Source organism: Antedon bifida, chromosome 11, assembly GCF_963402885.1.
Source record: "Antedon bifida chromosome 11, ecAntBifi1.1, whole genome shotgun sequence".
Lineage (NCBI taxonomy): Eukaryota > Metazoa > Echinodermata > Crinoidea > Comatulida > Antedonidae > Antedon > Antedon bifida.
In genome coordinates this window covers 3428970-3444473 of record NC_136236.1, presented here as the reverse complement: position 1 = coordinate 3444473, position 15504 = coordinate 3428970, and the positions used below count along the sequence as shown (strand labels likewise).

Here is a 15504-nt window from a genome sequence, read left to right as displayed (position 1 = left end):
GTGTAGATCTTACTTAATGAGAAAATATCTTCATCTGTTTTATTAGTGTTAAATTCCTCGCTTTGATTTTATTTGAAGTCACTGACCTTTTCCGATTGAGGTCAAGTATATTGATCTGCTCATTAATATTCATACTTCGTAGAGCATCAATATTTGTCTGTCAGTGTAATTTAACATTGCGTGATTGAATTTGTCTGCGTATAGTGTGGCGGCAAAATCATTACTAATTAATAGTCACAGTTTGTGTATATAGGCCACTATGTGAAAGATGCAAAGTGTCTTTGTTTAAAAGCAATATTTTTTATCGCATCAAAATATATAATTTTCATATTTGGAATTGATTAATGAGTACAGTAGCCTCAGGTTTAAAATTTGCTTATTATAAAATATGAACTTTCACAACAATGATGAACCCCACCCCAAGATTCAGTGTTTGATCGTAAAGCAATATTTTTGATTGCACAAAATATATAATTTTCATATTTAAAATGGTACAGTAGTTTTCTAGTTTAAAATTCTATCGCTTATTATAGAATATAAAACTCCGCAACAACATTGATAACCCCACTATGTATTAAATTCTACTTTTACAAGTTTAAAGGTCAAAGTGTACAACTACAGTAATATGTTGAATATATTTGCTAACCAATGGTGTTATTAATTGAGGATAGTACTAGTATCATTAATTACAATATACAGCTGCCACAATAGTGACAATTCTCGGAATTGCTAAATATAGATACACTCAGTGCCTCAACAATCTCATAACGGTAACACATCGCTCTAGGAAAGAAAATATAGGACGAGAAAGCATTCAAATGCATTAGGAGAAGTCGAGAGCCTTTTATGTTAATTAAACATTAACGAAGAAAGCCTAATTAACTGAAAAGTACACAAGCATTGCACTTGGTATTGGGGTTACTTATGTTGGAAAATGATAAACAAAACGTCAGGTTTTTAAGTAATTGTCCACCAATAATGGATAGTTGTTTATTCAACGGAGATAAACATGATCTTGTTAAGTCATAATTCTAATAATTCTAAAGCTCTGTTTACATTATCAAACTTTATGTGACAAAAAAGTGTGATGTACCCATATACTGTATGGTGGTGATATGCTTAAATATGGTAGTGATATGACATCATAATGTCCGTATATGGGCACATCACATTTAATGTGTTCAGAGCTTAATACAATCGATTCAACAATGCCACAATAACATTATTAAAAAATGCAAACAAATTGAAAAATGGTAGAAGATAATTTAAAAAAAAATAAAAATAAAAAAATGTTCACCATGGATATGGAGGAAAAGAGTGTAGAGTGATTATTAAGATATAGCATTACTAATTACATATTTATACTAAATTTTACTGAAATAATCGCCACTCTATCTATGGGCTATGTAAATGTAACACTGTTTGGTAACAAGCTAGCGCCCATGCTATGGATATGAATATGTTTAAATAACATAATATACTTGATCAATCAACAGTTTTAAATGAAAAGAAACAATAAAGTAAGATTTCCAGAATTCTTTGATCTTTTTTGAATGACATAAGAAAAAGATTAAATTAGTTTATCAGATTGTAAAATGGAACCCACAAAAGATTTAGATGGTAAAAGTTAGTATAAAATAATTAGGTTACGCAAGAAGCATATCCTGATAGTAATTGTTTGTTCGAGGCAGTAAAAAAAATAGTGGTCAGGCAGGTAGCTTTTAATTTTATACTCAACGCACACAAAGAATTCAGTTTAAAGAAATCGCTGTTAAAATTGTTTGTAACCATTGAATCACAGTATGCCGCTCCACAATAAAGCCAGCTTTGCTCAACAATGGTCATATTCATCAATTGCACACTTAAATATTACTAAAGTTAGTAAAGTTATTTAAGAATTTATTCACTATTTAAAATCTTAATTACAATGGGGTTCCCTTTGCCTAACTGGACCAATCACACTTAAGTCAGATATTTACCTTATTAAATATAAGTATTTCACTTAACTCAATAAATATTTAAGTATTCTTGATATTGATAACTTTAGGATAGAATTGTTTTGATACTTGTTTTTCCGTTTATGTTTTAACTTTGTATGAGACAATTGCCACCATTATTTCCACTTGTTTTGAGGACGAAATATAGTCTTATCTTTCCCTAGATAGGAGATTTTTCTTAATTTTAAAGGTAAATGTTTCCCAATAGCCCTAAGTGTGAATGGTCCTGTATAGTATAAGCATAGCTTAGTTTAGATGTAATGTTTTGGTGTGTGCCTTTTTGACCCCCATGACAAGTCCAAACCCACATGTATGACACAAGTTTTCAAAACCAACATAGTTTAGTCATAATAACGAAAATAATGAAATGAGCAAACCTACTTCCTTGAACGTCTAATGACTGAAAAAAAAAAATCGATCGATTTGTCACATTTGAAGCAGAACAAATCCACTCTATCGGTTTCCTTCAAGAAAAGGCGATAAATTTCTCTGAAACATTAGGCATGGTTACCTGAGCAAAAGGCAAAAGCAATTGGTTTTGTCGGTTCTTCCCGAAAAAAAAAATTTTGCCACCATTCATAATTGTAAATTTTAATCAGTTTGGGAAACTTTAGGCTGGTAATAGATTTTGGATCCATTTTGTGGATTTAACTAGCAAATAAATGTGATGAGAAACAGAGTTATTAAAAACATTTTTGACAAACAAAATTCTAGTTGATTCTGTAGTTATACTTTGATAAAAATGTGTAACAAGTATCAAAGGGAACGTAAAGGAGGCAGAATTTATGGAATGAGGCAATCCTCATTATTCATAATGTGTACCCAAATATGGTAGTGATATGCCCAAATAATAATGGTAATGATATGACATTGTCATGTCCATATATGGGCACATCTCTGTAGACAGAGTTTTAGACCTTTAGGAATTGACAACCTCTGTATAATTATAATCTTTATTGTCTTTCTTTCTTGTTTGTTCTTTTTCATATACATAAAATCAAAACTAAAGACAAAAGACCAAAAAAAAAAGCTTTCGCTTATCGAGTTTTGGCCTTTTAAAATAAATAAAACTTAAACTAGAACGAATATCATTTCTGAGGAAGAAAAATTACAAACAACCGCAACAAAAACAGAATATAACATTCCTATCTTACTGTATCTTTCCACTTATTTTATAAGAATGATATACCGATTGTAAACAACAAAAAACTAAAAGGGAAAGTACCTAGTTTGAAACCCTCTAGATTGTTTCAGAACAGGTGCGAGTAAATTTCAAACAATTAAATTAAGATACACAGAAAAGATTGTCTCAAATCCTTGGGTAAATCTTATAATGTGTATTCATATAATTGCAGGTGAATAATTCAACTCCATGTGGTATTAAGTCAGGTAATTGTTCTGTTCTACAAATGACACATTTAGGTCAAAAAAACATTTCCAAATGGATTCATTTTTGCGATTTCAAAATATCATGGAAAATGTTCACTGAAAAATTCTGCTTACTTTCAAATACAATAGAACTCCTATTGAACACCATTGCTACCCAACAAAGTGTCACCTTAAAAGAAGTTTCCTTGAGGGTTGGCCGTAGACTTCTTAAAACATATATTGCCCTTTGTTCAATTCACAGGAAAGTGTCCCCTTAATATCGTAAAATCCCTCCTTCTGTACACTTAGTATACAGTTGGGAGAACACTCATAGGAGGAGATGTGTTGTGTTGAAGTCAACTACCTATTCACCTCTATTACATTTACAGAGGAACTTTATTTAGTCTCAAAGGTGTTCCCTTGATAGAGGTTCTACTATAATAAAAAATGATTCCTTTATGATAGAATTCCCTATAAAGCTCTGTCTACACTATCAAACTTATGTGACAAAAAATGTGATGATGTTTATATATCACTAACATTTGGGCACATCACACTTTTTTGTCAAACTAGTTTGATAGTGTAGACAGAACTTTAGATACTGTACTGCTGTAAAAGAACTAAAACAGGAAAGTAGCTTAGCTTGATGGGCAGTTTGCTAGCTCAATTCCAAGGCTTTGGTGGGTCTAAATCCTGTTGAACATCAGGATATCAGGATTACATACACCCACAGACTTTATTCAGAAAGAAGGCCATCTTGTAAAATATATTTATTCCGTGAATCAAACACCAATGGGACAGTTATTAAGTTTGCTAATTGGAAATCTTTGGCAATTTGCCAATATCAAAACAAAAAAATGTAATGAGTTACTTGCTATTGGATGTGTATGAAATGAAAAAAAAAAGACTTGAGCCAAACGTGACCTATCTATGCGTCTACTTGACCTATCAGAATGTGTGTTTTATCAACTCCATCACCTAAGGAGCATGGGTTATATTGACAAAATACAGGTTTCATTTCTTCATTTGAAATGTGCCAGAGAAATTGACGAAGATTGGAGCAAGATACTTTGGGAAGTTTATGATTTTTTTAAAGATAACAATAAAAAATAAGAATAATAAATGGGACTTATATAGAGCATTATACCTGAAGCCTGAATGCGATTAACAAAAGAAATAAAAAGCGGAAAACTATTAGAGGAAAAAGAGGAAATGGAGTACTTAAAGCCTGTCTACACTTAATTATCAAACTTTATATAACAAAAAATGTGATGTGCCCATATATGGACATTATGATGTCATATCACTACCAGTACCATTGGTAACACCACCAATTGTTTTGTCACATAAAGTTTGATCGTGTAGACAGAGCTTAAGAGACTATAAATAAACACAAAACACGTCACAACACTGAAGTACAACACAGAAGTGACCAACACCAAAGGATTAAACCAAGAGAGGTCATCAGGAGAGGTCACTCTACTTACCATCCAGTCATGTGGGCATCCCGATATAACCTTTTTCTTCCTATATCTTTTCTTCCGATTCTCTTTTGGTATTCTAACCGTGAGAACTCATCTCCTAGAAGACTTGGATGAAGCTTGGCAATAGTTTGGAGACGCCGTCGCTCCGATAAAGGCGTGTGATCTGAAGACATTGGTATAACCTCTTTATTTCTACATATAACTGCTCTGAAATTTGAAGAAATCATACAAAATAGATTATTAACACAATTTTACACATTATTTTCTATAGCGGCCTGTTAACACAAACAAAAACATTTAAATAATAATAAATAAACTAACTGGTATTTATTTTGTATGGCATATAGTCGGCTATTGATCTAAAGGTAAGCTTAACTGGAAATTAAGGAAAGAAAAGAGAAAAAAAAGAATTTCTAAGAAATGATTAAATTGATTTGCAAAGTTCCCTTTTGTGAATATGGTTCTATAGTAGTATTTATCCTGGTCCTTAAGCTTAACTGGAAACTGAGGAAAGAAAAGGAAAAAAAGAATTTCTAAAAAAATGTAAAGTTCCCTTTTTTGAACGTTTATTGGTGGATACAGTGAGATTGTTGTAAATTATAAGACAAAAATTGTTATAAATTAATATATGTATCTGTAACAGCTAAAATTAGAAACAAACTTTTGAGTTTTGAGCTAAAATGGTCATCATCTGCTATTCCATCTGCAACTTTATTTTTCCTTTATCCATGTACATGTTTGATTTCATCTTTGATTATGGATAACAATTGAAAGTTTAAAAGGCCATGTTTGAAAAATTAAGTCCGAATACTCGGTCAATTAATGACAAATGTATGTCTGGGAATATTGGTATATTTAGCACAAGAAATTATTAGCATTGAGATCATAACAGGAAGGGTATGGTACAATTTATCTATTCAATCAATCACAAACAAACTATTAATAGGATAGCTTGAAATTTATTTATAGTTGAGGAAGAGATGCTTTCACTTCTTTTCTACTAAAAATAATGCTATTTCAATTGTCTTTATTTATTTATTAAACAATTTTATTTTAGAATAATACTGTAAGAATAAACTTTCCAACCAAATTAAAATATAAAGCTCTGTCTACACTATCAAACTTTATGTGACACAAAAATGGGATGTGCCCATGATGATGATGATGTCATATCACTACCACCATATTTAAGCATATCACTACCATATTTGGGCACATCACACTTTTTTGTCAAAATAGTTTGATAGTGTAGACAGAGCTTAATAATAAACTTTCAAACCAAATCAGAATAAATGTCTGAAATAAATAATTCAATATTTTTTTTTATTTGATGAGGGGCTTTACTATTACTATAAATTACTGTGATCTATTAGTAGAAACATAAGGGTTAAGTAATACTATAGTATAATTGTCAAAAAAAAAGTTCAGCTATGTTTAATTTGTTTTTCTCCAAATGTTCACAGTTGTATGTACAGTGGTAGTATACTTCAGTTTTATATCTGAAGTATTTTACTCATTTTGTGTTTGTATTTATGTGTGATCCATACACACATATTAATATGATGCTTTTAGCATGAGTGGAGGGATGGGAACAATAAAATATATTGCATACATCAACAACTGGCAATCATTAGCAGCCTGTCTAGACTTCCAACAAGCAAGGAAAATCAATGACAAATGCTGGTACAATAAACTGACCAATCAGAGGACAGGGAATACAGGTTAGTAGGTCAAGTTGAATGACAAGTGTATTGTGACATGTACTTGTCACCTAGGTGACATGTATTTGTCACTTTGGTGAGTGAAATTGACAAATTGATAGGCTAGTTATTGCAAAAAGTGATTTTATGCTGCTTTAAAGACACATTTTAAATATATATACTATTATATACGGCTTTACCACGTTGGAACGCCGGTTCTCGTCAGATCACCGAAGTTAAGCAACGTTGGGCCTGGTTAGAGCTTGGATGGGAGACCATCTGGGAATAGCGGGTGCTGTATACGGAGCTGGGGTCCCGTTAGGCATTTGGAATTAGCACTGCTGACTCTTATGGCAGCCCCTGCATCTAGTATCTGCCTCAGACGTATTGGCCCATGCCTTTCCTCTGGTCAAGGTGGACACTGGACGAGAGAAGCCCTTAGGACCAATAAAGGTGCTTTAAACAGTCCTGGCTTTGTTTGTATCAAACCTGTTAGTGGCGGTAATTATCGCTGTTGGTTTCAATTGAATAAAATAAAAAAAATAAAGGGGAGGTGGGTGCAGAAAAATAAAAACTACTATTAATTGTCCAGAGGTTTCAGGTGTATTGAAGGCCTTAAAATAAAATCTTGGTTGAAGACTTTTAAGATGGGTGTCTCCTCTGTCCCCAATAATTGCAAATCTCATCTTTTAGTTAGTAAACGTCCACAACTCACCTTGAGTCCCCCGCATTTGCTACATACAACTTTCCGAGAATGAATAGTGCCACCAACGCAGTACACCCACCGGATATATGATATGAACGTTTCTCTGCTAAAATCTGCTCATCCTACAAAGTAAAATATAATTGATCAAACTTTTGACAAAAAATATAAAAGTTAAGAACCATAGTTACTATAGTAAACGACACAGTTTATTAACATAACATATTATTCAAAGAAAAAAGAAAAAAAAGGTTAAATATGTATTGTCCAACAAATGTAAAAGGGAGACAATATATCTTTAAAAGAAACCAAAAAATATAATTCAAGAACATTGTAATGTAAGATTATTCGATACTGGTAAAAACTAATTAATACAGAAATAGAGGTTGAATGATACGGTCTGACCCATTTTTCAGGGCAATTACTGTACTAACATCTATAAGCAAAATGATTAATCTTATTCTACACATTTACATCACTTTTAATATCTTGACCGTTTCAGAGGGTGTCCAGATCAACTTATTTCCTTTACTCATTCCTACTGACCCATGGAATGGCCAGATTTCAAATGGGTATATTAATAAGGAAAAACAAACTGTTTCTTTTGTACATTTGATTTATAGGAGTTTGTACAGACAACTCATGAGTATGACAAACTAAACTATATCAAACAGAAGTTTGGTGATAAAGACAAAAGCTACAGTATGAATATTAAAGTGAACAGTTACCGTAGTTACAAAGAAAAAAGTTTAGATTTACCATGGAGAAATAAGTTAGGAAACTTATTTCTCCATGGATTTACTAAGTACTGTATCAATGCTATTTCACAGTAACAGTTTTGAGTGACTTAAGTTTGCCTAATGAAAGGAACAGCCCGATAGGTGAGAACCCAACCACGAAATATTAACCACAGGTCCGTTTTTTAATATCTACTTTTGATTGCATCTTTTGTGACTAACTTAACTAAAGACTGTACCAAATCTTGATTGATTTCTGTTTCTTTATTAAAGCATTGTGTTTCACCTTTATGACAGTTTTCCACTCAATGTGCGTTTTGGCCTAGGGGTTATTGGTTTGACACCTATCACATCCCCTTAGGCGACTACACTTCACCTCAGGCTGCCTTCAATCAGAATGGAGTAAAGCGCAGAATGCTAATCAATGGACTCAAAATGACAATCTATTTATGATGGATCAACAGAAAAAATCAAAAACATTCTGAACTTTGTATAGCTAACTAGAAAAACAACTTTTTGTTTGTATTCAACAAATTTTCTGCACTATCAATCAAACTAGTTTCCAAATATGGTAGTGATATGACATCATGTCCATATATGGGCACATCACATTTTTTTGTCACATAAAGTTTGATAGTGTGGACAGAGCTTAAGTAAAAAACAAATTTGGGTAATAATATCTTCACCATACAAATAAAAACAAGGCCAACAGCCATAAGTCGCATGCTCTCAGAAAAAAATGAACTTTCAGAAAGTAATAAAACGCATAGTGATACCGGACCGACAGACAGACCGACAGACCGACCGACATAGTGAACTATAGAGTCGCGTCCACGCGACTAAAAAACAAATAGAAACCACATCATTATTTTCTCTCAGAGTCTTCATTTATGGTTAAAAATATTATTTATTATTATTTTTATTACTTTAAAAACTATGCCATGTAAATGTCTCAACTATTTTGAAATTGAAAATAAAGCTAAAATAGAAACATTTCCATCAGGAAATATTGGAGAAAGTATAGGATTGCTGTGCATGGATTTGATTCCAATGGGAACGGGCTGTAATTAACATGCTTAATTAACTTGGGATAGATTAATTATCGACTTATTTTGATATTTCAAAAATTGTCAACTAAAATAATTCAAACCTGTTATATTTCATTCACAGTATTTTGAAATATAGTTTGTTATTAAGTCTATACAGTAGAGTAGAAGTTCAAACTTCTCCTCTGGGGACATCCCTACTCAGGAGACACCACTAATCGGGACATTTTCATGTGAAATATAGGCTGTATTTATGTATATAACACTACAGTATGTTCATTCAACCCATATAATATTTCAGAGGACACCTCTATATGGGGACACTTGGGTTCCAAAGGTTGCAGTATAAACAAAGCTCTGTCTACACTATCAAATTTTATGTGACAAAGAAATGTGATGTGACCATATGGACATGATGATGTCATATCATTACCATATTTGGGCACATCACTACCATATTTGGGAACATCACTACCATTATTTGGGGACTTTTTGTTTTGACAGAGACAGAGCCTAATACTTGTGTATGATTACAAAAGAAAATTACTGACTATATTATTAGAATGATATTGTTGATTAAATAATGTTATATTAAATAAAGCATTTTTGAATATTGATAATATTTTTATATAATATTTTGTATAACATTATATCAAATATTATCCTATCTTTTATACCTGCCATTCACAGAAATCATCTTGATTTTAAAAGAAAACAAAACTGTTGAGAAAGATTATGAATTCAAAGTTTAATTGGTAATTTATAAACAGAACCATGCAGGTTTCTTTGTTGAAATTCGTCGCTTGATTTCATCTTCTCAGACAAAATAAACATGAATGTAATTATCAATCGTATTCGTTAATCTAATTAGAAAACAAGAGGTTTTTTCCCCTTCAAAATCCACATAACCTTTCATTTCTCCGAGGTAAAGTAGGACAGAGAAAAAAGTTAACTAGCGTATAAGCGTGTTTATACGACTGAATCACAGATGAGATGAAAGTCAATGAGAGGATAATGATGCTGACGTAGATACTCCTCTCGATGAGTGTCCTTCTTGCCTACTTAGCCTTATTACGACGACGAGACCTGTGCATGTATCCGCCTAAAAACAAATACCGAATGTTAACACAAATTGTTTTTGTGCCTTTCCTTTAGCGCCCTGGTTATAAATCCCAGAGGTGTGATTAAACCTAGCTGTGTAAAACAGAAATGTGAATATTTTATTTTGTTTTAAAAAGAGTATTTTGTGTGTAATTTGTAAATGTTGTTAAATTGGAAAATCAGAACAACTTGTAACAGAGAATAGTAAGAAACAATTTTACTGTTACTATGTTAATTAAACATTGCATTTTGATTGTTGTGTTTTATTTTATCATATATAATTTTAATTTAACTATACCTGTATATCCACTATGTACATCACATGTCTTTAAGTATTAGTTTTACTGTGAGTGATATAGAAAAGTTATATCAAATGGTTCTCCTCGTGGAATTAAACCCTTCATCTTTCATTTCATGAAATTATTTGTACCATTGCACTGATAAACATTCATTATTTGTTGTATAACATTGCACATTCAGCTTTTTGAAAGACATTGGATTTTGTGCCATGTAATGCTGGGAATTTAAAAACCAATTTGTAGTATGTGCATTCATGACTCCGCCCTGTTAAATAGTACTAATGAAATATTCTCAGACCTCTCAGAACTATAAATAAAATATCGGCAGGTTTTACGAAAATATAGAGGGCGCTATAATACTACATCAAACCATAGAGGGCACTATGAAAATCCTAAAAATATCGACATATACTATGCGCGCCGGAGGCGAAAAATGCGTTGGCAACTCATTATTTTATAACGTAGGAATGGATTATAAACATCATGCAGACCGATACTTAGTATGTCTCTATTCTCTTATCAATATCTAAAGTAGTATAAATTATAAATGTATACATATTGGGAAATTTTGTTTGTGATTTATCCAAAATATCGAGATAAATTGCATATTAGCGAGGGAGAGCGGGAGATGACTCAAAATATTGGTATTCTTTCCATTCAATTTCAATTCATAAATATTCATTGTATAATATTAATAATAACAATAGATGTTCGTTGCCCGAGTTATTTCCGGGTTTTGGGTTTTATAAAGCTAAGGTCATTCTTTTCTTTGTCGGCTCAGCGAAAACACTACAGTAGCATAGGTAAGTAAATTTGTATTTAGATAGTCTGTGTAAATATTACGTTAAAAAGATTTGTTTGTAATGCTTGTATAATGTATAAGGCCTACAGTTACTAGTTTATATAGTTTTGTGTACCTTTTGTGTAAAGTACAAAAAAGTTCATGCTAGCCCTAGTCCTATGACACGCCCTTCTTACTTTACATGCCTACTATGTATGCGCGTTTTCACAGACGAAGGTCAATCCTCTAAACTGAGCCGTTCATACATGAATGTTAACTGCCGTGTTATGAACAGGAAGGTCAGTCACAGCCCAACGTTTGCTGCTATAATAAAAGGCAACTTGTCCACTGAGGCTACTTAAACTCACCAACTGGCCAAATTTGGCTGGTCCTCAAGTAGCCTTTTTAAGTAGCCTTTCAAGGTGGTTTAGTAATTACACGGAATCCATTTCTGTTTATACAACACGCCAATGTAGAACCGTGTAGATTTAGCATGTTGTATAAACGGGCCCTAAGTATTCATTAAATATAAGGACTATAAAAGTAACTGTACATAACTGTTTAGCATCTCATACTTTATTGTATTGTAGGACAGTGAATTCACTAACTCTCCCATTTTCTTTGAGATTCATTTTTGCATCAGTACAGTACAAAGTAAGTATAAAGTTTCTTTCAATTATTTGTACACATTGATTAAAAATAGGCAAACTAATCTTTTAATGATTGTCATATTATGCAATTTTGATGGTGTAAAAAAATGCCCAAAAAAAAGTGTTGCTTCAATTTCTAAACTTGTAAAGTGTCAATATTTATTTGTCGTTATTACAGATTGTTATAGATAAAATGGAGAAAGTACTTGTATGCTTGATGCTTTTCTTTGCTACATCAGTAGCAACTAACAAGACATGTGAAGTGGACAGCGATGTAACATTTGAAGTTAAAATGCATTGTCCAGATGGGATAACATTCTTCAGGGATGATAAAGAGGTGGTAGTCAGTAGTCGCATAGAAAAAGATGCTATTAAAGAGTTTGGATATTTCGCTCTGATTATCAAAAACATAACCCTGGATGATATGGGATTGTACACAGCCAGGTGCACAGGCAGTAATGACATGTCAGCAATTGGTGGATATCTCACAGTAATTGACCAGACCAACGACAACAAACAGGACAACAACGAGGACAACAACCAAGGCACTGATGGTGAAGGACTTACATTCAGATTCATTCAGAAGAATTCTGTGCACAAGATAAATGGTCACATTTTTTATCCTATTATTATGATTGTTGTTATTATTTACATTACATTTTGATGTTTATCAAACCAAAGAGAAGGCTTCTTTTCGATATGGGCTTCTTTTCGAGGTTTTACGTTATCTTCTTTATTGCTCTACATGGTTTAGTTTACAAGAGGATAAACCGGCTAGTAAAACCAGTTTTTTACATTTTGTTTGTAAAAATAGTTGAAGTTGTATTTAATAGTTTGCTGAACTATTTAGGGTTTGGAAAAAAAAAAACCAAATTGGTGAAACATATACAGGATAGAACCAATAGTCTTTCAGTTTAGTTTAAAATAGGTTGAACTGGCTAAAACTAGTCTCATATACACAGTAGCAGTTCTATAATTAGTTTAGGGTGTGCACATTTTCAACTGCATAACAATAATACTATTCATTTGATTTCAAAATAGGTTAATGTGGGGTTAAATAAACATTCATATAAGGCTGAACTAGGATTGTATTCATCAATGGTAATGGTATTCAATGGTTTAATTTTAAACAGGCTGAGCATTTTAAAACCAGTTTAAGCCTTCTCTCTATGTACTTAATTTACATAACTTTTTATTAAATTAAAAATTTAATAACTAGAAAATTTTGGTTTAAAAAGTACATTCATAATGGCTGAAGGGAGAATATTATTATTATATTGGACTGTTTCAGTAATAATGTTTATCAATTCAAATTTTTATTAGGCTTCCTCATGGTCTTCTAGGACAATAACAAATACTGTAATATTGAAAATAACTTAATGTAGGTTAAAATAAACAATGAAAAACAAGGTAGTGTTTGGAAAATTTCATTTTAAGAACTATAGCAATAGAATGGCGTAGATCCTGAGGAATGAGAGGTGCTGTGTTTGAAGATACATGTAGTTCTACTTTTCGTAGGCAAATTAATTAATTTTGTTTAAAGTAGCAATGCACACTGTAATAAAAAATATTTACACATCAGATTGATGTCCTTGCAAATAACTGTTAAGATATTTATTTTATAATTAAGTGATGATATCTGTAAAACACCTATTAAACTATGCATTAAAATAACATTATTTCCATTGAAATAGGTATTAATTACAGTAATAATTGTACAGTAGTTGAATTCTGGCTAAATAGGATATGTTACCAGATGGTAATCTTCTTCTTCTTCTATGTTAAGGAGCAAACTTCATATTTGAAGGCTACTGCTCCACTAAGGGTCCCATTGTGTCATCGGCAGCAAACTACGGCGCCAATACGTCTGTCCAAGTGTGTGTGTGTATAAATGAACTAGTACACCGGGGTAACCCCCTACTCGTCTCGAAAGATGTACTAGGTTCTTTAAAGTGCACATGAGCCAGATGTACACTGGACCTATGGTTTATAGTCCTTATCCGAAAGAAGTAATTCTTTCTTTGATCATGATTATGTTCTTTCAAATTATCATTATGCTTTTTCCACTATTGTTTACGATCCTCCTAAGAATATAATGCACACTGCCTTTGTCTGCAGTTAGGGAGATATATAAAAATGTACTATTTTATTAGCATAAAGTGAAGCAAACTTTTAAAATGAATAGTGAAATAACATGCCATCTTCCCTAGAGCTAATCTTACTGGTCGCTAAAACTTGGCCTTCTGGGACACACCATCAACCAATCAAACCTTTCCTTTCTTAATTACGTTATGGATTAACAAAAACAACTTTCACGTTCACGAAGCTTCTGGCATTATTCAAACTTTATAAAACTTTAAAATCTAAAAAGTGAATAACCTTAAAATCTATCTATCAAAAATAGACAGGAAAAAATGATCTTGCTGTTTCAATTTGTGGGATGGTAATTAACAAGAAACTTAATTACCAAAATGACTTTAACAAATTTTCTATCTGCCGTTGTATGAGTTATTTGTTTCATTTCTGTCAATTTAACAAATTAAATCAAAATTTTATTAAATTTATTGAGTTAAAAACAGAATTTTGTACAAAAGATTTTGAAATCCGAAACAAAGCATCTTTCATTGAAGTTGATAGGTTTGCCTTCATTAAAGAATTACTTTTTTTTATATTTCAAATTTCATGTGGTAATCAATGGGTACTCTAGGAACCATTCACCCTAGGCTATGGTGAAATATATGAAATATTACACAAACCAACAGTGGTGTTGGTAGTCTATGAGTGCTGCTTACCTGGGTAAACCGAAAATATAGCCTCTATCTCTGAAGAGAGGGATACAATTCCGTATATATAAAAAATAGCACCTTAATCGGATAATGCACGCATCCATAACCACGCCCTCAAGAGGGAGCCATCCAACGTAGTAGCTTAGGTGAAATATTTAGTATAGAATTTGAGCAACAATATTTCACTTTATTGCGATTTTTGTTGAATTGGAACAGGGCAGAGAAAAACAGGAACCTAGATATTAATTTTAAACTTGCCATTAGATATTTCACTTGAATAAAGCCAATCTGCAAAAATTGGGGTAGTTGCAATAAGCATTTACCGCACTTTATGAGCATGTGCAGATGTGCTCTATTGCACTTTATACTGAAGGCTTTATGCCAGATATTAGTAGTACTGTACAATCAATCTATATTTGTTTGAATACTACATAAATATTACAGTATTATATCATAAAAACATAAGCGAGTTTGTGCGTGTATCTGACTCAGCCTAGTCTAAACTTGCTGTCTCTATATCCTTTCTGGCAACTATATAATTTTTCTGAACGCTAAATAAATATTATATCATAATACAAGTAGGTTGGTGTATCTATCACTCAGCCTAAAGTTGCCGTATCTATAAATCCTTCATGACAACTGAATAATTTTTCTGAACGTTAAATAAATATTATTATATCATAAATGTACATTCAATAAGTGAAGTGGGTTCGTGCATATATCACTCTAGTAAGTCTAGGCTATACTTGACAGTACGTTTTGATTGATTAGATTAGCCCGTTTCCGCAACAATCTCGCACGACCAGAATTAATCAGCCTTAGGGTATCAGTTATTCAATTTGGGTAAATGGT

At 32.2% G+C, this 15504-nt stretch overlaps 2 protein-coding genes and 1 pseudogene across 3 annotated transcripts in view; 2 read left to right on the top strand and 1 right to left on the bottom strand.

The window, feature by feature from the left end:
- The window catches only part of LOC144856086 (protein phosphatase 1H-like), a 36558-nt gene that overhangs the window by 14132 nt on the left and 6922 nt on the right, over positions 1-15504 (bottom strand). For both annotated transcript variants that reach the window (XM_078714059.1, XM_078714058.1), the window contains exons 4-5: positions 7265-7377; positions 4853-5056 (exon numbers count right to left, since the gene is read on the bottom strand). In XM_078714059.1, coding sequence (XP_078570185.1) covers positions 4853-5056; positions 7265-7377 — 317 coding nt within the window. The remainder of the gene's footprint in view (positions 1-4852; positions 5057-7264; positions 7378-15504) is intronic.
- LOC144856589 (5S ribosomal RNA) lies at positions 6736-6853 on the top strand (annotated as a pseudogene).
- On the top strand, positions 11210-13318 carry LOC144856089 (uncharacterized). Its single transcript, XM_078714061.1, has 3 exons — positions 11210-11238; positions 11807-11870; positions 12045-13318. Exon 3 carries the CDS (start codon positions 12060-12062, stop codon positions 12528-12530), a length of 471 nt encoding a protein of 156 aa, XP_078570187.1. The 5' UTR covers positions 11210-11238; positions 11807-11870; positions 12045-12059; the 3' UTR covers positions 12531-13318.

Excerpts from the sequence above, each read along its gene's own strand:
- LOC144856089 (XM_078714061.1), top strand. The coding sequence starts at position 12,060 with ATGGAGAAAGTACTTGTATGCTTGATGCTTTTCTTTGCTACATCAGTA.